Below are 27,128 nucleotides of genomic sequence, written 5' to 3' on the forward strand. Positions count from 1 at the left end.
AAGTGCTAGCTTCTGCAGACTGCATAAGCAAACAATAATTATGAATGATAATACCAACTGATTTAGCCACCTTCATTTAGTAAGATATACTCACATTATCAACCGGTTTTTCCCCCTTAAGTAGCCTTTTCGAGTGACAGCCGAAGTAAATGAAGTCATCGACTTCATTCAAGGATCGAAATTGTATGCTGATCCTTATATGTATATGGAACTGTAAAGGAAGGTACACATTTGTATTCTGCAAATTAATCATTTTCGACAAGCAAATTAGGGGAAAAAAAGGAAATAAAATAATCAATAACTATATACTAAAAGACACACCAGCAATGACACATGTCATTTTCTGGTGTGTCCTTTAATTATTATTATTTTTTTAATACCTATATAGGAAACAAATATTATACATAAATAAAATATTGCAAAAGATTTTCATTCAAAAAAAAAAAAGATTAGAAAAGATTTAATATATCCTTCCAAATATATATTGATACCATAAACTCCTTAACCTAATTTATCACACAAATATATGTTTTGCTAATAATAGACTTTCATAATAAACTCATTTTACAAATTATTAACTTAGTTATACTTAATTTTTATTATTAAATATAATGTAAATTAAAAAATAATTATTGAAAATTACCGTGCATGTCACGGGACTCAAAATTAAAATTGATTTATACATACCAATGCAATATTCGGAATAAAGGCAGATTAGCTACGTGTTTTGAACAAGATGTAAGATTTCTAAAATTAATTACTTATAACTTATGTATAAATACAAATACATCAAATAATTATTTCATAATTACACTCTAATTAATACCGATAACTTGGGGAATCGCACGCAACGCGTGCGGGTCCACAACTAGTGAATGTAAGGGGAGACAATTGATGACTTTTATACCTTTGCTCAATTGATGAGAACTGGGCCCTTGAGGTCAGATGGGCTTGCTATGCTGACTGGGCTTGGTTGACTTAGCATGCTTTTAGAAGATTGAATCTTACTTTTAGACTTTTATAATTAAATTATTTGGACTGACCCAATTAGTAATAGCTGAATTGGACCCAAACAACTAATTTGGTGATCCGTTGCTTCTACGCTTCCAACATCCACTACATCTTCTTCCTCTGCGCTTAGGGTTAATGATGCACACTGTTCTGCCAGATTATCGGCCATAACGCCGGAGAATAACCGTAGCCCTAGGTTGCTTCTTCTTCTTAAAAAAAAAAAAAGGTCTAAATCTTCTTCTTCTTCCAGCTGGATTCTCTCTCTTTGTGAAAAGTGAAAACCACCGCGGCGATGGAAACTGTTAACTGTGTACGTTTTTATGGGTCATTTTGGAAGCAGCATGGCTCATACCTTGTTCGCCTTCCCCATAGACCTCTGTAATGGTAATGGTAATGGTGATGAGAAAAATCGAAGGATAGAGCCAATCATAGAATTTCCGGCCCCAGAATACCCTCTAGTAATGGCCAGTGCACAACTGGGTTCCAGGATTTACTTCGTGGGCGGAGAGCGCGACAGTTGGCAGTCGGAGTTGGAGGCCAATCAGAAATATCCTCCCGATGTGTATGTGTTTGATGAACAGCAGAAGACCCAGAAATTAGAGGTGGGGATGAAGATGAATACAGGTAAGCCCAGCCCGGTGGCGTTCGCGGCGGATGGAAAATTGTTCGTCCTGGGTAGTTGCGGCGGACCAAGTCTGATTAGCTACGCCTTTTTGTGGCCCACCGGCTTAGCCTCCTCGTCCATGCGGTTCTTCGAGGTGTTTGATCCCACCACCAACGAGTGGACCCTCCTGGATGACCCACCCGTCACCACTCCCACCATCTGGGTTTCCTCAGTGGTGGTGGGCCGGAGGGTGTACGTTTACGGGCGGATTGTCGGGGAGGGCACATCTGGGGTTGTGCTCTCCTTCCATCTGGACTCCTACGAATGGGAATCAGAGCATTCCAATGATCCCCAATTTCAACAACTTCGCCGCCATATGCCCAATCGCATTCTCCTTGGTGACACCTACTATGGGCTCTCGCAGCGTGATGACTGGGTGGTGCGGCAGAAGTTAACAGAAGAGGATGAACAACTATTATTCCGTCTCCGTGGAGCTGATTATTATGAAAGCACCAGTGGGTTTTGCCACCTTTGGGACACCCTTTTCTGCACAGTAGTCACTGGCTCTTTACATGATCCGGGGGTTCCAGGAATTATGTTGGATCAGTATCGCCGCTTCTTTTCTATTCGGGTTTTCCGGGAGATACAGGGACCGCTACCAGAATCCATATCAACAGACTTGTTGTATTCTGCTGGTTACCTCTTCCAATCCACCTACTCCAGTATTGGCCCCCTCTTGGGGTGTTACACTTTCCTCCATTCTGTGAGTTCCTAATCCTTTGCTGCTTCTTATTCATATCCTTTGCTGCTTCTTATTCATATGTTTTATACCTATCCTATATTTTATATTGCTCTACCAATTTTTTATGTTTTTTTTTTCTAGGGGATAAACGGGTTAGTTTTACAGTTTCTCTCATAAATCATTACTTTAATTGGTCATGCTCATTAGGTTAAGTCTTTAGAGGTAAAAATATCATAGTCGTCATACATATTCTCTTCAACCCCCTTCTAGTTGGAGCTTTTCTAGAAAGAAGTCCGAACTTGGAAGATAAGTGATTTTGTTGATGTTAACTAAGGGACTTTGTCAACTTAGTCATCAAATCTGCTAGTTGCAAAAAGGATTTGACATGAACATTCTTGATAAGCCCTGATTGAACATTCTCTGACATAGTGACAATCTATGTCAAGATGCTTTTGTTCTCTCATGGAATATAGGATTTTCAGCTAAATAATTGGCTGCCTTATTGTCAAACATAAGATCAATAGGTGTCTCAATTTCAATTCCTGTGTAGGATTCCATGGATCCACTTCAGCTCACTGGTTGTCTGAGAGACATGCATCTATACTTTGCCTCGCAAGAAGATTTTGAGATTATCTTCTTCTTCTTGGCTTTCCAAGAGATTAAAGAATCTCTTAAGAAAACACACCATCCCGTAAGAGATTTTCTGCTAAAAACACAGCTTCTCCAATCTGAATCACAATAGGCCGTGATTTAACTCTAAAGTTTTGGGATAAATAAGACTACAGTCGGATGTTACCGCCACATATCTGATAACATGCAGAGCAGCTTGTATATGTGGCTTCTTGTTGTTGCACAGAGTATGAGATGTCTGGCCTAGTCAAATTGAGGTAAAGAAGCCTACTAATGAGTCTTTTATAAACCTCGAGATCTGGTAGAACTGATCAAGTTATCCCTTTGGAAAAGGGAATTTAGCTATTTGACAGTCTTGCATTCCTGTGTCTTGTGTAATGTCAAGGATGAACTCCCTATGGGTTTAATAGTGTTCCTTTTTTGTTTCTTGACACTTCTATTCCTAAGAAGTATCTCATATCTCCCAAAATTTTCACTATAAATTTTGTCTAGTTGTTCCTTCAACTTTTGTTTTTCATATGCCAAAATAATCAGTTGCTTTCCTTCTCTTTTCTTGCAAAACAAAGAGTACTTTTCCATTCTCTACTTTCGTACACTCTAGTGGTGGCTTCGTGTAAGCTTCTTCATCTTACTATCCATGCAAGAACGCATTATTGACGTCTAAATGAGGTAATTTTCAATCTTGAGCAGTGGCTAAAGCTATCAAAGTTCTCATAGTAGTGAATTTAGCTACAGGAGAAAATGTGTGCTTGTAATCTTTTCCTTGCACTTGCTTATCTCCCCTGGCAACTAATCTAGCTTTAAGTCTTTCTATGCTCCCATCTGGTCTGAATATCACTTAAACCCATTTTCAGTCTATTGCTTTGCATCCTTCAGGGATGCCACACAAGTCCCAAGTTTCATTATCTTCTAGAGCCTTCAATTTTTTGCTCATAGCTTCTCTCCATCATAGCATGTTGGTTCTTCATTCTTTAGAACATTGTTTAAAGAAGCAGTGTACTATGAAGAGTTCAAGAGTATAAACTTGAGTCAGCAATTCTGGTACATGTCAAGGAAGATGTCGCTGATTATCTTGATTTTCCTGTTTCCTCTTGCTTGGTATTTCCACCACATAATCCTTGAACCATCAAGGTTCACTTATCTCTCTATCTATTCTTCTAGTCTCCTGTTCATTTTCTATCACATTCTCAAGCATTCTCAATCACTACTTTTTTTTTTTTTTTTTTTGGTGAGTAAGCAGCTTTATTACCGAAAACGAAGAGGGCAAGCCCTCACCCACACTACAACATCCTCACAGGCCAAACAAACCACCAAACAAAACTAGGCTAAAACAACACCAACGAACAAAACAGCAAAAACAAGCCTAGCTTATCAACTTACAAACGCTAAGTTGATGAAGCCATTTACAATGCTTTCTACTCCAAGAATTATTAACAAACTTCTTAAATCTACTAATTAACTCTGTTTGTATAGCTCTGCACAAGAACTTTGGGTGAATGATAGCCTTCTTCCAGTAAGCATGATTCCTGGCAAGCCATATATGATACACAGCAGCAATCAAGGCAGCCTGAGCACACTTTTTTTGAATTTTATCCTGTATTACACTCCCCCAATACTTCCAAGTGTCGTTTATAGAGAACAGGTGCTCTGTGATTCCCATCCATGCACTTATAGCCTGGATGCATTTCTTGCTATAAGGGCAATCAAAAAATAGATGATCCCTGTCCTCCTCTGGTCCTCAACAAAGCAGACAACTAGCATCCTCACACACCCCTCTGTTCATCAATTTCTTCCTTGTTTTTAGCCTATTCTGAATGGCAAGCCATGCAATAAAAGTATGTTTGGGCATATTGAAGGAGTTCCAGACCCAAGAGTGCCAGTCAACATCAGAAAACTCACCCTGCAACCGGTGATACACCTCAGAGATTTTATACTCCCTATTCAGCCAACCACAGACCTCAAAACCAGTCTTCAGTTCATCCTTTATTGCACATAATTTCCTCCAAGCCCAGCCTGCTGATTTTTTAGGTGTGTAATCCTACCAATTCTGTTCCTTGATATAAAAAGAATGTACCCACTTCACCCACAAACTATCTTCTTTTTTAGCAATCTTCCACACAAAATTTCCAAAAGCTGCTTTGTTCCACAATCCACAATTTCTAATGCCCAACCCTCCAACTTTCTTAGGCTTACAAACCCAATCCCAAGCTATGGGAGGAGTTTTAGACAAAACATCACCATTCCACAAATAAGCTCTACAAAATTGGGTAATTCTATTCACCACCCCAACAGGCAATAAGATGCATTGAGCCCAATAAGTGTGCAAGCTAAGTAAAGCTGAATTAATGAGCACAACTCTTGCTGTGTAGGACAAATTCCTACTAAGACTAACAGGTAATTCTAGCTAGCATTTTATCCACCAACCCATCAAAATCAGCAATTCTTAAGTATCTTGAGTTTAAAGGAACTCCAAGGTACTTAAAAGGGTTGCTGCCAGCCACAAATCCAGAGTACTCCAGCACCTGAGTTCTGATATCATCAGGAACATTACCAAAATAGAGAGCAGTTTTATCAGAATTTGCTTTCAAACCAGCACATTTCTCAAATGTCTTCAGGGTCCTTATCATTTCTCAAACCAGCTGAACTGACCCCTCGTCACCTTGGCAGAATAACATCAAATCATCTGCAAACATAAGATGATTTAGCCCAGTAGCTTTGCATATTGAATGAAATTTAAACTTCCTAAGCTTCCCCAATTTCCTCATTAACCTGGAGAAGTACTCCATGACCATCACAAACTACAATGGGGACATAGGGTCACCCTGTCTGATCCCCCCTTTTCCTTTAAAAAAACCATGCATTCCTCCATTAATCATAATGGAGAAAGATACTCCTATTCAAAAAAAAAAAAAAAAAAAAAAAAAGTAATACAATACTCACTATCCTTTCTATTTAAAGCATACCTTTTATTATTACCATTTTATCTCTTCTAACGTACAATAATTGCACATGTACATACTCTGTGTCTTACTTTATTTACCTTTTTCTTACACAAACTCATCATTTTACATTCTCTCTAACTTTATTTTACACCCGCACGTCCACATTTTTTAACAATTTCTTAAATATTGCGTATTTATAGTAAGTGAGTAGAATATAAAAGAACGGAGGTAGTACACCACTAGGGTAGTATATATAGATCAATTTTAACTACAAATCTAAATACTCCATATATAATTAAACTTCTTAACAAAAGTTACTTGGTTGAAACCTAATTAGTTGTGAAAAATAGACCATACAACAATGGCACAAAATAAAAGAATAGTAGGAAAACATACCACCAGGCAAATTGTGTTTTAAGAAGCAGTAACGTTGCATACAGTGAGAAGCATAGAGATGCCATCGACATCGGTAGCATTAAGACTAGACTTGATGCTGCGGAAACACGACATCTCATTTGATACAATTTGTAACACGACAGGGCAACACACCTGTTGGAATTCCATCGGTGTCTCGGCTCCTCGACGGCAAGTCTGGATCCTATCCCAGAAAAACGGATTGTTTTGTTGTGCTAATGAGTGCATAAATTGCATTGACATGAACAATACAATCCCCGCCATCATAATAACCATTTTTGTTCCTACGTATGCTTTCATCTTTTTCTCTCTGTATATATGATATGAATTTTTAACGTATGTTTTGTACATTTGGTAGGTAAGTCTAATATATGAGAACTTATATACATGTATCGTTGTATATACATACGAAGTACGAATTATATGATAGTGTGCCTCACGTAGATATAAACCATGGTCTGTGCCGGCCACCAGTTTTGTATAATACTAGTATTTTGCCGGCTCGCTTCATGAACATGATACATGCTTCGCTCGTCATAAGTTTATTATATATGCTAGGTCAAGCAAGCAAGGAGGCAGCCAATTCTTTAGGAGCACATACGTAAGATGGATTGCGACCACCGCCAATGACTCAACATTGGATGACTTATATAATTATATTATAAGAGTTATTCAATTTAGTCATTTTCCTACACTAGGCGAAAATACGAATTCCCCACCGGTTCAAACCCCCATTTCGCACCGATTTTGAACCGGGCCGAATTTGGGGGTGCTAAAACCCCATAGATTTCGCACCGGTTCAAAACCGCAGTTTTTGGCATCGGTTTTCCCATAGAACCGGTGCCAAAAGTCCCCAAAAATATTTATAAAAAAAACTTTTAGCACCGGTTCTTTTCCAAAACCGGTGCCAAAAGTGCCTATAAAAAATAATTTATTTATTTTTTTTGCATTTTTTTCACTTAAATTGATGTATAAACACTAACATATATATAAAATTACATATTTTCATTAAAAAAAGCTGTAATATTACAATTTTTGTCTAAAAAATAAAATATAATATAGACAATGAAAATTCCTATTCTTTCTTTCTTTCAAGGGACGGAACTGACCAGCAGAAGTTCAACCAGTTAGGATTTTTCCCAGCGAAACAAAAAGGTGTGACAACAAAGACTTACTATAGTAAGTAACTAGTATGAGCAGCAGCCTATCTTCTTCCAAGCTGAGGTCTCATTTTCTATATTTATACTCTCTCCTTGGGATGGAACAGCCGATGCAGAAGCATCACCAGCATCAAAAGCCTTCTTGCTGACGATACAATGGATCTAACCTCAGTGAAAGCCAGCTCCACATTGGTTGCTTCAAGAGCAGAAGTCTCCATGAAGACGAGACCCTCCTGCTCTGCAAAAGCCTTCCCTTCATCAGTAGTAACAACAACCAGATGCCGAAGATCTGACTTGTTACCAATTAGCATGACCACAACATTCTGATTAGTGTGCTCCTGTAGCTCTCTCAAACACCTTGCAGCATTCTCAAATGTAGCTTTCCGGGTGACATCATACACAAGCAAAGCACCCACAACTCCTCGATAGTAGGCCCTAGTTATGGCACGATACCTATTTCAACAATAAAGATAGGTCCAATTTAGTTAATTGCTGTCATTCACAAATTGGATAAGAGATAATATTAATTAACTCATAGCAAAGTATGCATATCATTTCTCACAGAAATTAAAAGAAAAGAATCGAGTTGTGAGTTCTAGAAAATGGAAGGGAAATAAATCTATATATTAAAAGAAAAAAAAATTCAATTGTCATTCCTTAATTTGCCTCAACAGCAAAGATTCTAATGATTTAAGAATCAGCAATACCTTAACAGTTACCTTGCAAACCAGATCATAACATTGTCAACATCAAAGATTCTTCCAGCAATCATAACAGGGTTTAATATTGTGGAAAAACCAGTAGTACTAACTTCTGGAAAGGAATCAGCAACTACAGATAATCACTCAGCTTCCATATTCAGTAGATCAAATGAAAAAAGAAACTGACTGAAGAAAATCATAACCATGACAAAAGGGGTAGGTTCCATAAGTTTGCATAACTAAATGTTAACAAAACAGATGATGACATAAATCAAATAAAGATGAAATGGCTAGGAGGCTAACTGAACATGCCATTTACAACATCTTTATATATAGAAAAAAACAGCCAGCAAGTTCTCTTGTGAATAGCCAGAGTAATCCTGATTTCTTTGGTTGAAAATGACAACTTAACAGTAGCTAGATTGCCATAACTCTACCTGAATCAAGCTGGAAACTGTCTACCCATTTTCTTAATCCATCCACAAACATTGTGTCTTGGTTTCTTGGTTGTACTGTTGTTGCTGCTTTGGTTATGCTGCTGCTGCCATTGCTGAATTAACATGCAGAACCACGAAAAAGAATCAGAACAAACACACTATATATGTAGGAGTAAATTACAGCAGGGTGCTCCGAGTAGACTGGAGTAATAAGAAGACTTTATTATAATATCTATCAGCTCAAACAGATAACTGAATCGAGGAGCTTTCAGATCAAGCAAAGGTATCAAAATTTCATAAAATCATATCCGGGTCAAGAAAGATCATTAGCATGTGATACCATACGTATTTTTTAAGTCATCAAGAGATTAGTTGGCTATATGAAGAGATTGAGAGACAAGTAACAAAAACAATACTAATATGATCTGATCTAGTATACAGAAGGATAATAAATAGAGAAATAACAATTTAAATGAAAATAAATAATAAAGGCAAAGCAAAGTGGTTAATGAAGATAGTTGATTGATAAAATACAAAGAAAGAAGGAGATACAGTAAGATGGAATGGAGAAGGATTTGGGTTAAGTTTACACTCCATCAGTAACACTACTGTTTAGTGGTAACAACCACTACACCATTAGTACAGTACTCCTACTATCACATAAAAATTGATGAAACATGAATCTCAGTTAGACTCCCAGATTTTGCAACACGTAAAATCAGGGGGATCAGTTGAGTGAGATTACATGGGAAATGATTTTTGCACTCCTGGTCCTTTAAATCCCAATTTCCCTTTCATTCTTCTTCATTCTTCCTGGAGTGTTAAAATCATCTCCACTTCCTACCCAGAAAATCTTCTGGATCTAATTCATTAATTGACTCCACACACAAACAATAACCCTAAACCTACAAACTTTATTAATTAAACAAACTAACAGTACCTGAAATTTAGCTGGGCTGATCTTCTTTGAATTATAGGAGCAATTCTTCGAAGTGGTTCTTTTCCAAGAATTATAAAGCCTTGAAGCTCCTTCCCATGTCGTAAAATTCACAAAGCCATACCCCAAATTACCTCCTATGTTAATTAACCAAATTCAATTAAAGGAAATAAAACCTGAAAAAGACAAGAAAATATAGAGAATAAAGACGCACTTGAAATCAATAGGAAGATAAAGGAAGTCAAACTCCGAACGAGCCTCAGCATCACTCCGACGCTTCTCATTCTCCTCACGACAATGCTCGTCTAACAGCCGTAGCAGCTCACCCCGACTGCATAAATTAATCTTTGCTTTTAATCTGTAAATAAAACCTGAAAAATAAATAAAGAGAATCGATAGTACCTAAGGCGAATCGGGATGTTACGGATCATCAGAGAAGTGCAATCACGAAACGGGTAAGTAGCAAGTGGAAGTGGAGCATCAGCATCACCATCACCATCACCAGGAATTTAAGTGCCTACTCCATAGGTATCAAATGATAGTACGTTATCATTAAGAACACTACCTATCGAATCCAACAGGAACATTCACATTTTCTAAACAACTTCAACAGCAAGATTATAAGAAAGGGAAGTTGAAAATTTCATACCAGCATTTTTGTAATTTGGCCATGCATATGATGATCCAAGGAAATACTGGTTTTCTATATAAATGAAATGTTGAGCAGATCTGATTGCTTCAATGTATGCTGTTTGGATGCTCTTGTCTATCACCAAATTCTTGGCACAAACTAGGTTCTGCAATGAAAACAGGTTCTACTAGTGTAAGAAGCCTGAGATGATGAAATAACCTAATTGCACTGTATTTTAAGTAAATTGAGGATCATAGTTCAACAAGAAGAATTCAAGATGTCAAATCTACCATATTATATGATGCTACAAACCCAGCGACTTGCAGTTTTTTCCATCTTAAAGCATCATTATCTATTTTTGGGCATCCGCACTTTAGTCCAATAAAGGGAACACATTGTCCTACAAGAGTAAAATATATGTTTTGACCTATCACAAATACTTAACTCTTTCTCCACTAATCAAACCAAAATTTTACTACAAGTTTTATTAAAAAAAATTCTGCAATACAAGTTCGACTTTAGCGCCTAAAGTGACATACTTTTGGGGACATACAAATTTCATTATAGTTCAGAATCAAATGCTACAACCAATCATAATTTTTGAAGACATCATGGTGTAATGGAGTATGCTGTGGCCACATATAAGTCAGTCAAAAATGAATTAAGGAATACTATAATACTCTTAGAAATAGGAGCCTAATATGTACTTGCTAGACGTGTGAATGCCATATGATCTGAAGGGATAGTTGGAAACTTGGCAATCACCTTAAGCTACATTCACCGGATAAGGTTTGACTTAGAATGAAACCAATATGTTGCACTGAGGTCATGAAGATTTGGCTCTAACGACAACAACCAGACTGTCCACATGAACGGTACACAAACCTCTAGAGAATTTCACATAGTAATTAACAGCACATACACTATAATGAGACATTGCTACAAGCGCATATGTAGCTAGCCAGAAAATGAACCTAGAGTAACATCAAAAGATCAACATATATCCTCCTATCTTTATTAACATCAAAGATTAAAATATCTCCTCCTATCTTTCAATAACATCAATATATAATCGTCAATCAAGTGTCACGACGAAAAAAGTTATTGGATATCAGACGTGTGAGGAAACTAAAACTAATCAATGTATCCGCAATAACAACAATATTGCTAGAAATTGAAGATCTAAATCCTAAAACAATTTATTTTTTTTAGAAAAAATGTTCTATAACTAAGAATAGTTCTGTTTGCAACAATCACAGGAAAATAGAGCTACATCTACTCAAACAAACACAATTATTGATTGCTCACCTCTATCATAGCATGAATCGCAAATTACTCCAGCAAAATAACGACGACAAAAATCACAGCAGTCACACACTAGCACACACAGTACACAAGAAATCTTCAATAATAAAAAAAAAATCAAACAAAAAAAATCGAAGAAAAGGGGGGAATTGACGATAAACCCTAGAAAAAGAAGGCCCTGCGGCCGTGACAAGGAGGTCGTTCTGGTGGAGGTAGAGCCGTGCGCGCTTCAATGACAAACCCTAGATTACCACAACCCTAAAATTACTAAATTGAAAAGCAAATCAACGACAAACCCTAGATTGCGAATGAATTCAAGGGATTAAGTAGACCACAAGAAAAATCTTACCTCGAAGCTGCTTCAATGGAGGTGAGAAAGCTCATAATTGGCTTCAATGGAGAATATAGAGCACGGCGAGTTCAATGGAGACCAGAGATATGGAGAGAGAAGGAGGTGCTGCTTCAATGGAGTGAGAAAGCTCGTAAACCACTTCAATGGAGTGAGAAGGAGGTGCTGCTTCAATGGAGTGGAAATTCGGGATGGTGGAAGAGAAGGGGAAAACGAGAGGGAAACAGGAGATGGAAAAGTATGGGGAAAGAAAGGAAGAAGAAAGAAAGAAAGAAATGCACGCAACCCGATTTTTTTTTAAATTTCGCACCGTTTTGAATTTCGCACCGGTTTGGTTTGAACCGGTGCGAAATCCCTTTCTCCCTTTTTTTTTCCTCGTTTATAATTCGCACCGGTTTGAACCGGTGCGAAAAAGATGATTTCTGTAACACCCCAATAATTCTCTCTTTAAAACCTGTATTAACCTGTAAATACTTTTAATAACCCGTGAGAGAATTACTAGCGTGCTACCGCCACGTGTTCAAACGTTATGGCTAGTTTCAACTATCAGCAGTGGAAAACTAATTTAGTTTTAAAAGAAAATGTAAGTTTCAAAACTGATAATCAAAACCAAATTTAGACTTACAAGTTGGAACCATAACGACCCTTATTCAAAACCCAGTAAAATAGGAAGCAAATAGAATTAGAGCCAAAATAAAATCAGCTTATGAAATGAAATAAGCTAAGTGATTAACCAACGCTCCACTCAAATCCCATCACCCTGATGCAAGTCAGTTTATGCAAAACCTGTGATTAAACTACTCCCCAATATTACAAGTGTAAGAATTGGATCATTACAGGGTCATTGAAGGCGAATGCCATGACCAAGAGAAATACACAAAAGCACGCAATCAGCAACGCTGAGTACATATAAGTTATGAAATATAGTAAAGAGCCTTAGCATGATACTAACAAGCATTCCATACTCTCACGATGTAATCATTGACTCGAACACATGACTCAATTGTTACTCATTACTAAGTTTCTCTAGATAGTATTGATCACTTCATTAATTTGATTGGATTAAGAAATAGACCAGGTTGTCCCCCTATGCTCCATTCCGGAACATTAATAAAGAAAACCCTATGCCTCCTTTCAGAAGACATTAATAAACATCCAATGGCACACGGGCGCGACTCTGTGTCCATAGCTAGTATGAGATCTCATCTAACTCATTATAATTTTAAAAGAATTTAAAACAAGAGACTCGTAGATCAGACGACGACCTCTGAAAAGTGCACGGCTAATATCCCGTGAACTCCAACCCCTGTTTGTCATTACTCTAGATGTGCACAAATCCAGAGTTTTATTGCTCATCCTTCTTGCACTTTACGTGATTTACTAGTTTTTAACTTAGTGATGACTCAAATGCAAAACAACACAACCAATCATACATCAATCATTTAGACCTTTCAAGTTTCCAATTCAATTCTTAATTTATTAGTGACAAACAATATTTATTATTGAATCCTTTAACTACCTCGGTGTATAAACACCTTAAGTGCATAAGGCACCTCAAATCTTCAACCTTGTCTTATAAGACGTTAATTCTTCCTTTACTCATTCCATTTCAATATAAATGAACAAGTAACCAAAATAATTCATTCCATATATATCCTTGTAACTTTGCCTCTAAGCCCGTTTTGCAAATTATTGCATAAATAATGCTCATAAGGAAAAATCAATGCAAATTTCTCACACATGAATTAAACCAATCATCACATTTATCATCAAACAACTCATTACCAAACAATTTCAACCAATCCACAAGTTCCCTAGCATGATTCTAGGTTTTTTCAAGTCCCTAAACATGCTCTTAAAATCAAGGTTTCTCGTATTCTTATACGTACCTTGAGTACACAAATTGGTTGGCCAAAGTCACCTTCTACGAAGTCCTCTCCTAAACAGAACAACAATAGCTCAGTTAATATCCAAACAATATAATTTTACAGCAATACCAAACTACTTTAAAATCCTTTAAGTCAATGAAATGATGCTCTTAAATTGTTCCCCGATAGTCAAAGTTAATAATTCAAGGTTAAATTTCAAGTTTGTAAGTTGAAATCACGAAAATATAATTTATAGCAAAATTTCAGCAAATTTAAAGTAGGATAATAAATCTGAAAATTTAGTTTTGAATTATAAAACAACTTCATAAATATTTCCACTTGAAATAATCATTATATGGTACGTTAGTATGTTGAGAACCTAAAATCCATCATAAAAACGTGGTTTAAAACCTTTAAAGTTAAGATTAAAAATCTGAAATTTTAGTTTAATAGTAGAATATAAGAATACAACAATCTAAACTTGGGATATATGATTAGGATTCAATTAGATTCATGAGTACTCAATTAAACCTTCAAATTCCCACGACTTGAACCTTAAAACAATATAATTCAAATCTGAAAATTAATTTTATTAGTAGTTGGAAATCAACAATCCATACTTGTATTACTGTTATAGTACTTATAAACACTTAGAAACATCAAAAGTTTTACTTTTGATACTAAGACAATAAAAATTCAGATTATATATAAAATTGAAGAACATCAACATGCTATTTTAACAACCCATTGCATGATTTAATTATGATAGCCAAATAGTGTAAATAGGACTTCTAAAAATATAGTTTTGAACAGTTTAAACCCAAAATCAGTTTTTCTGAAAATCTGAAAATTATTTATACTCATCAAGAATTAAAGTTAGGATCATATTTTTAAACACAAGGTAGCTAATTAAATCAATCGTTCACGTTTTATGCCCAAAACTACGAAAAATCAAGATTTCAAACCCTAATTTCGTAATTAATAAAATCTGTAATTAATTATATGCTTAATATATCATAAACTCGATAAATTTGCAATCTTTCACAACTCAAAAACATAATCAAACTATAATAAATATTAATCAACGAAAAATTCGTATAAAGATTAAAGCTTTGAAGAATTTAAACAAGAAAAGAGAGGAAGATAGAAGAGAAGGGGAAGTGGAAACCGACTGGCGGCGGTCCGGGCAGCAACACAGGTCGCCGGTGGTGCTACGGTGGTGAATTCCGGCTGAGGGCAGCGGCGGCAGCAGGCTGGGCAGCGGTGGAGCAGCAGCGTAGGTGAGTTTTTTTTTTTTTTTGTGTGTGTGTGTCGTGAATGAGGCAGGGAAGCAAGGGAAAGGGAGTAGGGAAAGCAGTAGGTGGGTTTATAGGAGGGTTTTGGGGAAGAAGTTTACATAATTAAAAAAATGAGGGTATAGGCTCTTTTTTTTTAGAATGGTAGTCATGGCCCAAAGTAAGTAATTCGTTTTTATTTTGTGAAATCTTTCCAAAATATTTTTATATAAACATATAATTATTAAAAATATTCGTATACATAAATATATATATAATTATTATTTACTAAAAAAAATATGGGGGATTACAATTTCGCACCAATTTAATAGGAACCGTTGCGAAAAGTCATTTTCCCAATCCCGTCCATTTCTTTTACCACCGGTTTTCAAGAATCGGTGCGAAAAGTGCGGTGCCTAATTCATTTTTTCTACTAGTGCTAGTGAAAAAAAAAAAAATCTCTCGCTGTACAGTAGAGAACTAGTGATGATAATGAAATTTCTGTGTAAAAAGTGATACAAACTCTCATTCGTACGTTCCTTATTATGAAAATTCACACAAACAAATACACAAATCTTTATTTAGAAGGTCCAATAGCACGTTCCTGATTATACATATATATTTTACTCCATAAAAAATTAATGGACAGAAACCTCCATCTAGATAACTCAACATTATGGCCTGTCATCGCAATCTTGTGAGAAACGTCATTTAATCTTAAGAATTACCTGCAATTGTATACATAATAATTTTGTTAAAATTAAACTCAATATAGTTTGCAACATTTTGTACCATTGATGTAAATATGTAATACTTGTACAATTAGTTGTAACTTGTTTCTATGGTAGACACTGATACCACTATACTTAAATTTCATTGGCTGAAATTTGATTTTTTTTATTATTTTTTTATCTTTTTTTTTTGTTGGTCAAACTTATTAAAAAATTCATTTTTTCGAAAATTGATAAAAGAAAATAGATTTTTAGAAAATTAGTTTTAGTAAAAAAAATAATTTTAAAAAAAATCAGCCAATTAAAATTAAGTACGGTGATAGTCATTTTAAAGATGACTACCATAGAATTTTCAGTTATAATTACCATTTATCCAACTATGTCAGTTTAATGTTAATACATTTTCAAAGAGTACGCCTTGATTGAAAACTGTACAAAATGATATATGCACTATATTGAGTTAAATTTTCAAAGAGTACGTCTTGGAAACTTTGGGATGGAGGGAATATAAGTTTCTCCATTCTACAAAAATTCAATTGGCAAAAAAGGTAAATACCCGGTGACATCATTGGAGCTGCGACGGGGCTTAAAGCTTCACCTGCATTTTTGAGCGTGAGAGAAAATTAATTACTTAATTTAATGCTTCATATGCTAGCCATCCTCAAAACTAAATTTGAATAAACAACTTTTCACAAAATGTTATAGTAAATTTTTTTAATAATTATTATTTTTATTTTCAGAAAAAAAAAAAAAAAAAAAATTGATTTTTGGATAAATTCCAGAAACTGATTTCAGCATGTAATTCAATCCCATTTCATTTGAAAGCTAACTTTATCTAAAAATTTGAATTTTAATCTTATCATAGTTAGTTACATCAATCTAAACCTCAATCTCACCCAAATTTCCACCTTATAAATGGTTTGACCGTGAGACAGGGGGGGGGGGGCACAAAAACTACTCTTCTTCTTCCACCCTTCATATCCATTAATTGATAGGTATGAGAGCTCAATTAACTCATAATCCCTTCTTTATTTAGATGACTTTAACTAGTCAATTAAGCTTCAATTTTACGACTTAGTAATCTTTATTAATTAACACCTTTCATTGCTAAACCCGTAACTTCGTCGACGAACCCGACCTTTTGGCACTCAAATTGAATCCGTTTCTTGTCTCCATCTTAGACCACCATAGCTTCAACCCATACCGTCAACACCGTTGCCGTACTAGCACAACCTCTTCTGAAATTGCCAAATTCACCAAACTGCTCTTAGTATATATCCTTTTTCTAAAAAAATAATAATAATAACAGATAAGTGAGTAATAATAAAGGGGCGAAGGGGGGAAGCAAGTTATCATACCTGAATTGTTGGTTGCAATCCCGTAGAAATGGTGGTGGAGTTCCATACCATTTCATTGAAAGAGTTAGTTGACTTCAATAAAATAGGAGAGAGAGGGGCGCACTACTGATTTCCTTACCATTTACATTTTCCATACCATTTGGTTACTAATTTCCTTTTCATTTCGTTTTTTTTTTATTAAAAAAAAAAATCTTTCGTACTACATATGTAAACAAGTTGGAGGCTATAGTATTATTAACTTAGTAATATTATCTGTTTATTTGTTGACGAAGGCTACTAGGTGAACGTTTCGGAGGTTACTTACCTTGAGATTTAAGCGCAACTCAAGATAATTTTCAATGTCCATCATCTTTAGAATCTCGTTAGGAAAATTATTTCGCTTTATTGTATGTGCTTGTATGTGATGAGTGCATTAATTATCGTATGATACTATGGGGTCATATTTTTGATACTTTTATATTTTGTGTACTAGTATAAGTATTTTCGAAAATTTGATTGATTAGTATCGTATGAGTTTTTTTAAAATAATTAAAATCTTGGGAACAAGATGATTGATTATATGTAATTGATGGTCTCCAAAGCCTATTGGGAAACGAGTTGTAACTAGTATGTCATGTAGAATGACTATGTTATAATAATACTGAAATTGAAACATTGTTACTTGGGATTAAATTGGTTTGTGCAATACTTGTGTGCAATGTGATTGGACAATTTAATCTATTAAATATACAGTAAAATTAAGAAAGGAAATGAAACCCGAAAGGGTGAAGAACAGGTTGCCCACTAGTAGTTATGGTTGCTACTAGTTGGTTTAAATTAACATATTTTGCTGTTTAGTCTTCCTCCTAATCAATGGGTATTAGTGAGGGGTGTGCACACTAGGGACATTCTGTTTAATTAATGGTCATTTGGGGTTACGCGCGACCCTCTTTAAAGTAGGTGGTGACAAAGACTAGTCCCGGCTTATTGCGTTCTCTTTCCCTTTCTTAACTAAAGGAATAAATTTTTATGTGACAACTTGATTTTGGCTTAGTATTATAATGTCGATGAAATTGTGTTGTGTAAAATGTTTTTCGAACTAAAATTATGTATTTTACGGGATGGAGTTGGAATTACTCAGTTTATCTGATTTTGGGAGTTTTCTCTCTTTCCTTGTTTTTGATTTATTTTGCAGGTTGGTAAAAGAGTACTTGGTTACGTGTGAGGAGATGTTAGAATAATCACGTAGTTAAGGCAATTTAGATACATTCCGAACTTATTTATTTTCTTTTTAATTAATGTTTTTAAAATGTTTTACAGCTTGGATGTAACGACTATTTTATTTTGATTTCCGACGGACACAATTCCGCCGGAAATTTCCGACTGAAATTCCGTCGAAAAATGCTGAAAAAAAAAATAAAAAAAAACCCCACCGAACCCTAACCCACCACCGTAACCCACCACGTTAACCCACCTAACCCTAACCCGGCCACCAAACCCACCACCTAACCCTTAACCCAACAAACCCACCACCTTAACCCACCTAACCCTAACCCACCATACCCCATCAACCGTAAGCCACCTCGCCACCTCACCAAAACCCCCACCTAAACCAAATCCCAACCCTTATCACCAAAACACCACCAGCCCCTAACCCACCAGACCCCACCAACCGTAACCCACCTCACCACCCACCAAAACCCCTACCTAAACCAAATCCCAACCCTTATCACCAAACCAAAAATTAAATAAATAAATCTAAACCCTTCCAAAAAAAAAAAGATCTAAAATCAACACCAAATTGGAAATTTAACAAAAAAAAAAATTACACTATACAATTATCTCAAATATTATACATTCAATATACTATCATGTCAAAAAAAAGTTATACACAAAAAATTTGACCAAAATTAAAAGTAGATCTGGTTGTTGATGCGGCGGCTGTGTTGATGTTGTTGTTGGCTGGAGGTGACGCGGCGGCTGGTTGTTAAGCGGCGGCTGGTTGTTGAAGGTGATGCGTGGCTGGAGGTGATGCAGTTGTGGTGGAAAGAGGTGACGCGTAGCTGGTTGTTGTGGTTGTCGTTGTTGATGTTGAGAGGAGAGAGGAGAAAGAGAAGTGGAGAGAGAAAGAGAAAGGGGAAAAAGGAGAGATCACTAAGAGATTGAGAAGAGGCGGTGTGGGAAAGAGAAGAGGAGAAAGAAAAAGAAAGGGGAAAAAGGAGAGAGAAAGAGAAGGGAAGAGGCGGAGAGGGAAAGAGAAAAGGAGAAATATAAGGGTCCGGATTTTAGGGTTTTTAAAAGATTTTTTTTTCTGACAGACTATAAATTCGTCGGAAATTGTAAATTCCGTCGGAAAATTTCATCGGAACGCACATATATTCTGACGAAGTAAAATTCCGTTGGAATTTTCCGACGGATTTGTTGAATTCGTCGGAAATATCCGACGGAACATAAATCCGTCGGAAATTTTATTTCCGACGGAATTTCGTGTCCGTCAGAACCAGTCCGTCGGAATTTTCCTGTTTTCTAGTAGTAAACAAGGCCGACAAACAAAAACAAAACACGTATCAGCAAAGTTGGAGTACATAAACTGATAAACATAACAGGACACCACACTAACATATTAATCCTAGCAATTCCACACACTCTTACCTGTTTTCTCATCACAGGCCCATGGTGATACAAGCACAAAAGCAGTCCCTCGCTTCCAACACGAAGACATCGATACAATTCACAAACAATATTTACATCACTTATTCCAATTTAATTAATTACTGGATAACGCATTGAACGAGTTTCCATCTAAACATGCCCCTCGTGCTAGTATCAAACCTGGCCACACGTATGTGGCAGATGTCCCTGCGCTTAATAATAAATAAAAAAAGTACAGCGCCCTGTACCCCCTAAGGAAGCCATGGTTAAATATAAAACCCCATAACTTCCCCCATATGTTCAATACTCAAGGTATATATGTTCGAAGAGTTTTGGTGCGTATCTTATTTCACCTTACGTGATTTACATTTTAATTATTTGGTGAGACTCATAACAAAACATAATTTCAATACGATCAACCATCAATCGATTAACATAATTATCCAGGCACATCAATTTAATTAATCTTGAATAAATAGTGACCAAACAATATTTATGTGGAATCCTTTAAACTACCTCGGTGTAGAAATACCTTAAGTGCATAAGCACCTCAATTCTTATCCCTCGGTGTATTAAGACCTTAATAAAAATTCACCTCGTGTTCGTAGACACTTATTAACATAAGCTTTCCATAATACACTAGTATGAAATATCAAATGGGAAGCAGTTCAAAACCACTAATGGGCAGCAGTTTTCAATTGAACCGCTGGGGATCAAGGGGTTGCCCATTCCCTAGATTTTGGGTAGCGGTTCAAAGCCCTCTTATGGGCAGCGGTTCATGCCTGAAACCGTTGCCCATATGCTGTTATGGGAAGCGGTTCAGGCTTGAACCGCTGCCCATTTTAAAATCTTAAAAAAATAAAAATAAAAAATTTGCATTTTTTCACTTTAATTAATATACAAATATTAACATATATATATAATTGTATATTTTTATTAATAGATGGCTGTAATATTACACTTTCATACAAAAATTACAACATTAAGACATTCTTGATCCAGCAGAGCAACAGCAGCAACAGTAGGAGTGTCAGCAGCACCAGGGCAGCAACAAGAACCCTTGAGCCATAAATGAGGGAGTCCCAGTTGCTTTTCATGAGAAACACTTTTGTTTTTTATAATGGCATTTTGGAAAATAATGTGATGTTTTTCAATTGTGGGGACCGCCTACGTGTAATGAGTGGATCTCTCAGATCTTGACACATACACCATGAGAAACAAAACTTGTTAATCAATAGGAGAAACAAGGAATTACCCGCTATAAATCTGTCGAGGCTTCGTCTCCTAGAATAACAGGCATCCTATAATCCATAAAACATCTCACGAAAACATGAACCGAACCCCTATGACCTATAATCCATACATGAACCGAACCCCTCACCGTTTGTTGCAATGGAAGAAATATAAGGAAGTTATAAATCCTATACATTTATTCTTATGAGCTCGTCGTCTCTGCATTCCCTAATTGAAAGCTCCAATCTCGAAACTGTTGTGGGAGGTAATACATCACAGCACTACCTTCTTGGTGCTTGCAACTGAATAAAAATAGGAAGATGATTAAATTTTATCAGCTTGCTTATACTACTGAATTTTGTTCACCATTTTGATACTAACATTTTACTGAATAAAAATAGGAAGATGATTTAAAGTTTTTAGCTAAATTTGATGTCTATTTTACCTGGTTGATGCTAAGATTTGACTTTTTGTGAGAGTACTACAATCTCTTGTAATTTTTTGGTTGAATTTACTGGATCATAAGTGCAGTTCTCAGGTAATTTTCTTTTGTATTTTGTCATGAATTTTGTTCTTTCTGAATGTACTTGATGCAAAAGAAAATCGTAGATCTTCGACATGGGTCAGGATGAAGAGGCCTGGTGCTGTATAGGTAGTTTGCTGCTGCTCCTTTTTTCTATGGAGTGAATGTATCTTGTATACGAATAGCATCAGACAAGTGGATATGCTGGTTGAACACCTCTACTGCATAACCCCAAAAAACTGAAATCGTCCACGAAAACCAGCGATCATAACACACAGTCTGCTACAGAATCCTTTCAGGATCACCAGTCACAGATTTGAAGAGATGATGAAGAGCTTTGTTGTTGACATATTTGGGAATATCGGGTTAACTTCTTCCAAATGTGAGAGTGATACGAGTGGTGTTGTGGGATGAGCAGCTAATAAACCAAAGATGTTGTTGCGAACATCCACCTAGCATCATAGCTCCATACATTAAGATCCCAACAGATCAGTAAGGTGCAATTTGTTGCTTTTGAGCTTATAGATTTACATAGCAACATATGGCTTCTTTATGTGAAAAAAATTGTTACAGAAGTACTTTTTAGCTCAAATGCTTAATGACAATAATTAAACTTACCACAATAGCAAAATAGCAGTAGACTTTGGAGGGCTGATTCAAATGGTGTCAACTAAAAAAACGTAGAAAGTAGAAAATAGGAAATAAAGAGTATGTATTAACCAGAGTATCACCCGAACCTAAAAGGCTAAAACTAGTTTATTAACAAAAAGGAAAAGTAATATATTTAATTCAAAACTTTTATTTTTATCTTTAAAAAAAAAAAAAAAAAAACCTTTATTTTTAGTACATGATATACTTCGTATTTAATAAAAAATTCTTTTAGTGTATGTAATAAGTAAAAGTTAATTGTTAATAAGCTAATTTAGCAAAGCTCTGTACTTTATACTCAATCTATAAAATATCAAAACTTTTCGAATCGGATTTGGATATCGGAGATTACCATTTTCGCGGTTTTCGGAAATGCTCAGCCCTATAAACAACTCATCAGTATCCGATTTGTTAAATCGAGTACATACCAACTTCTCCTGAAAAACACAGGTAAATGGCGGGAAATATTGGCGCCATAATTTGGAATAAAATTCCCCAAACCCAAACCCTATTTAAACTACAAAACCCTCTTTTCCGTAGTAATCGTCACTTCACTCATCACAAACTCATAATAAAAATGGCAGAAAACAACTCAAATACCCAAAGCCCAGAAATCAAGGAACCTTCAACCAAACTTCAAAAGCTTCAACCCCATGAAAATGGCGATGATTCCTCCTTCTTCAAGGTCAAGAAGCTCTTGTAAGGATTAAAGTGTTCAACTAACTTGCAATCAACCCACAATAGCAATGAACAAACAAGCATAACAATCAAGAACAACTTTGAAGGAATTAAAGCAAGTAAAAGGAAGACAATGTTACCGTGGGAAAACCCGAGAACCGGGAGAAAAAACCCACCCTTGCACTATGGAGTAATATTGATGATGAATGAACTCAAGAATTACAAGCATGAATTGTATAGAATTCAAATGCTCCTCACAAACCCTCTCAAAACCTCTCTATGTGTTTAAATGTTTGTGAATACTCAACAAAGAGGCTTAGAAAAGGTATATATAGTCTAGGTAGAAAATACAATCCAACGGCTAAGATTAAAGCAAATCGCACAAGCCGAAAACGAAGCGACGAAATAGGGAGCAGGGAGGTTCGGCCGAACCTACCCAGAGTTCGGTCGAACCTAGGGTGGTTCGGTCGAACCTCCTTGGGTTTGGTCACTCTTCCTCTAGAAATGAAAACTGGTGCACCTACTGACTTAAAACCGGGTTCGACCGAACTTTTCACAAGTTTGGTCGAACCTTAACAATAAGGCAGCTTCTATGCAATCTCCTTATGTCTCCATGTATTTATCTATCTCCACACTAATCCTAACAGCTCTCAGATAAGGCTGTTCTTCCCTCTAGAGGATCCCCCTTTTCTGCTGGTTACGATCTCTCCAGGTTTCTCTCTCTTCTTTAGGATATTATTATTGATTTGAAACCCCCATTTTTTTTTAATCTGGGAAATTATTGAATGGTTTTGCAGTGCGGTTGAATTGAAGGTGCCTGCTAGAGGGAAAGCTCTGGTTCCTACTGATTTGAGTATTGCTGTTCCTCAAGGAACTTACGCCAGAGTTGGTAGGTTTTCTCTCTCATTTAATTTCCCAGAAAATACACATGATAATTTGATTGAAAATATCTCTGTTTTCCGTTGTTATTCTTTGAAGCATTTCGTCGAACACATTGTGTATATGATAAACTTTCCTGCTTTTCTTTTGATAGAATGAACATTTCAACTGCTTATTTGCCTCTTTTGGTATAAATGAAAAATCCCAATTTGATTTACATTTTTTTTATTATGATTGTATGTATTTGGACCTCAATTGGTTTTTATTTTAAATTCTCAACTTTGCCCAAATTTAACCTAATTAAATGGCACATTTTATTTGCCCACATTCAATTCAACCATGATGTAAATTGTCTGAAACTCGTTTAATTTTGTAACATTTGCAGCACCGAGGTCGGGACTGACATGGAAACACTCCATTGATGTGGGAGCAGGAGTGATTGATGCAGATTACAGAGGACCAGTTGGGGTTATCCTGTTCAATCACTCCAATGTCGATTTCGAGGTGAAAGTAGGTGATCGTATTGCACAGTTGATCATTGAGAAGATTATAACTCCTGATGTTTTCGAGGTCGAAGATTTAGACTCTACTGTCAGGGGTGCTGGTGGGTTTGGTTCTACTGGTGTTTGAACTGGCTTAGAAATTAGCATTGAAATTGCTGAATGCTGTGATCCATTTTGCGTATATTAGTAGTTTAATTGTACTTTGAACTTGGTATTCTAGTAATGGCTCATGATAGAGCATTGATCATCATAATCGAGTATTTTTACCAATACCGTTCCTTTACTTTATTTTGTTCGTTTAACTTTGTTTATTCATTTGTTCCGAAAGTGTCAAATAATGCCTCGTATATCAGGTCACCAGTCTCACCACTGGTTGAAGAATGCATTTCAAGCTAGGTGTTTTGGATTTCGGATGCTCAGTTTAGTACTAAAACAATTACTACTTCCGGGCTGTTCTTTGGTTATAGAATGAGAAACGAGCATAATTATTGTCATTAGACTCTGCAAATCGTGTTTTGTCTTCCATTTGTTGTATGGGCAACTGAATCATGCCAACATACACTTAGTATGGGAACAATTAATCAATTATCCCCATGGCAAAGGGGGGAGAATAGGCAAGGCTTACTGTAATCTAGTAATGCCTGAGCAATAATAAGGTAAAACATCACTACTGCCGATCATTCGATCAATGAACAGTGATTCAATAAATTTGCATATTTATTTAGGTTATTATAGATCATCCAAAAATGAAAAATCCGGTTAGACATCCCAATTTTCGAAACAGAACAACGAATAATCGGTTCATGTACATTTGCATAGCCCTATCGGGCATAGCACAAAAGCAATCAAATAAATGCTTAATTTACTGAGGAACGTGTAATTGTAATTTGAAACTGCAGTAGTAAAGTTCACCAGAAAACCCATGCCTACAATAAAAATAAAAAAATGAATGGGATACATACACTTCGAACTACCTTCTATGGAGAGGAGGAGAAAACCCGGCCACAAACACCACCACACACCACAGGCATGATAGAGGGGGATAGGAAAGAGAGAGGATTAAGGTTTTTAGATTGCTTGGTGTTCAATCAACTTATGAATGAGTGTATGAAAAACCTAGAAAAGCCTCTATTATATATCATAAATATAATAGAGTCCTAAGCAAGCCCAAACTCCTCCCATTTACTCCATGCATATGACCGGCCATCTCACTATAGGGCTCAACATTGGGTCTTTCTTCTTTTATTCAATCCATCATCTCAAAGTGTGACCTCGTAGGATCCATTCTAATTTTTATTTATTTAGGAATTCGATAGAATATATGTTTGGGGCTTACTTCTTTAATTTACCGTTGCTGAAGTATATGCATTGTATGAAGAAGTGGATCTTCAGGTTAATCTACCATACTTGGATATAATCCTCCGTGGTGACATGGTATGTGTTAGTAAAAATGAAAATGTTTGAGACCCTTTATTATATATCCGCACTTTCTTCCTTTTACATAATCAAGGAGATACCTTGTACAAGAATCTCTTTCTGCATTCAATTTAAAATTAGCCTTTTGGTTCAAGTCTATAGCCATATTTTCTACGTTTTAAGAGGTCTTCATTTAATCCCATACACTTACAGATTTCCTATTCTTCCATGTTGATTTGAGCTTCTTAATGATTTACAGTAAGCTTTACATGTTCTTTCCGTAGTCAAAGAGTATTTCCTCTTTTGTGCCTTGAAAAATATTCAAACCCTTCACAATATATGTTCTTTCCATATTATGGTTGTTGCTGATAGTGAACTCTTAACACAGGTTGCAAATTTGCTGTCATTGAACTGTGTATCTTTTCTCTTTTATTTTGTCTTTGTTGGCCTGCATTTCTATTGAGTGGATTATCTTTTATGATTATTTGAGGGCCAAAAGATTTAGGAGCTGTTTGGTTGCCGATGATTTGGAGAGCGAAAGCTGAAAAGGTAATAATACCCCCTTAAATCTAAATACTCTTGCAATTACCCATTTCTTCTTTCTAATTTTCTACGAGTATCTCTCAAAAGAAGAAGTGAGAATAAAGTGTAAGAGAAAGAGAATAAAGTAGAGTGATGAGAAGAAGAGAATATTTTTTTTTTCTAATTGAATTAAGAGTACTATGAATAACAAAGGAACCTAAAGCTCCTACTTATAGTAGAGTGTGATAAAAGGTATGAAATGCACGTACCTAGAAACAAAAAGAAAGGAGTAGTACTTGGTTGATTGTATATTTTCTACGTTTAACTCTTAGGTTCATCCTCCGTCTTTAAATACTTGCTTCATTTCTCCATACGTGGAGTTTTAGGAGAAAATAATAAAATATGAAGGTAGTGGGGTAAGTGAAAGAATAAAAAATTATAAAAAGCAAAAGTGGTTGAAAAAATTAGAGGAGAGAGAATATGAAATTAATAATATACTTCGTATGATTAATATTGGTTCCACTAGCTGAGAGAAATGAACTAAATATTGTAAAAAATTTCCAAATAAGGAAATGAAGCAACTATTTAAAAACGGCTGAAAATGAAAAGTAGGGCAAGTATTTAAAAACGGAGGGAGTACTTACAAATTTTCGTAGTCATAGAGTGGGAACTAGACGAGCGTAAAATAGGGATTTTTTTTTCCGTTTTGGGCTCTAGTCAAAAGGTTGCACAAATTCTTGGTTTTCCATTTTCAGAATGAGTTGAAGGGATTGGAGCTTTTGCAGAAGCAATTCGTGAGAAGAAAGAGTCACACACGGATTGTTAAAGACTGAAGACAACCATTGCTTTAGAGTTAAATAGTTAAATTAGAGCTCCACCATGTTGCTTTAGAGTTATATGCAACCATTGCTTGCGATCCATTCCTTCAATAAACTCTTAAGTCTCACTATTAAAGCAAGTAACAAGACGATAACTCGAAATCTGATTATTAAGGATTCTCA

At 35.9% G+C, this 27,128-nt stretch overlaps 2 protein-coding genes, 1 long non-coding RNA gene and 1 pseudogene across 5 annotated transcripts; 2 read left to right on the top strand and 2 right to left on the bottom strand.

The window, feature by feature from the left end:
* The first annotated feature begins 846 nt into the window (after positions 1-846).
* Positions 847-7,562, top strand: LOC110732690. Of its 3 annotated transcripts, none has more exons than XM_021912667.1 (2): positions 847-2,378; positions 6,469-7,220. In XM_021912667.1, exons 1-2 carry the CDS (start codon positions 1,332-1,334, stop codon positions 6,571-6,573), a joined length of 1,152 nt encoding a protein of 383 aa, XP_021768359.1. In that variant the 5' UTR covers positions 847-1,331; the 3' UTR covers positions 6,574-7,220. The 3 variants fall into 3 exon arrangements, with proteins under 3 accessions (XP_021768359.1, XP_021768360.1, XP_021768361.1); XM_021912668.1 differs by having other exon boundaries at positions 848-2,378; positions 6,902-7,220; XM_021912669.1 differs by lacking the exon at positions 6,469-7,220 and adding an exon at positions 7,440-7,562 and having other exon boundaries at positions 850-2,378.
* Positions 7,563-13,351: 5,789 nt separating this feature from the next.
* On the bottom strand, positions 13,352-18,421 carry LOC110732692. The gene is made up of 4 exons (XR_002513510.1): positions 17,095-18,421; positions 16,293-16,974; positions 14,904-15,733; positions 13,352-13,802 (listed from the first exon to the last, which is right to left on the bottom strand). It is a non-coding gene; the product is annotated as an uncharacterized LOC110732692 (long non-coding RNA).
* Positions 18,422-20,731: 2,310 nt separating this feature from the next.
* LOC110732203 lies at positions 20,732-22,484 on the bottom strand (annotated as a pseudogene).
* Positions 22,386-24,459, top strand: LOC110732693 (deoxyuridine 5'-triphosphate nucleotidohydrolase-like). The gene is made up of 4 exons (XM_021912670.1): positions 22,386-22,821; positions 23,453-23,519; positions 23,605-23,696; positions 24,072-24,459. Exons 1-4 carry the CDS (start codon positions 22,584-22,586, stop codon positions 24,314-24,316), a joined length of 642 nt encoding a protein of 213 aa, XP_021768362.1. The 5' UTR covers positions 22,386-22,583; the 3' UTR covers positions 24,317-24,459.
* Positions 24,460-27,128: the final 2,669 nt, after the last annotated feature.

The sequence above is a fragment of the Chenopodium quinoa genome, unplaced genomic scaffold (genome assembly GCF_001683475.1).
Source record: "Chenopodium quinoa cultivar QQ74 unplaced genomic scaffold, ASM168347v1, whole genome shotgun sequence".
NCBI classification, from domain to species: Eukaryota; Viridiplantae; Streptophyta; class Magnoliopsida; order Caryophyllales; family Amaranthaceae; genus Chenopodium; species Chenopodium quinoa.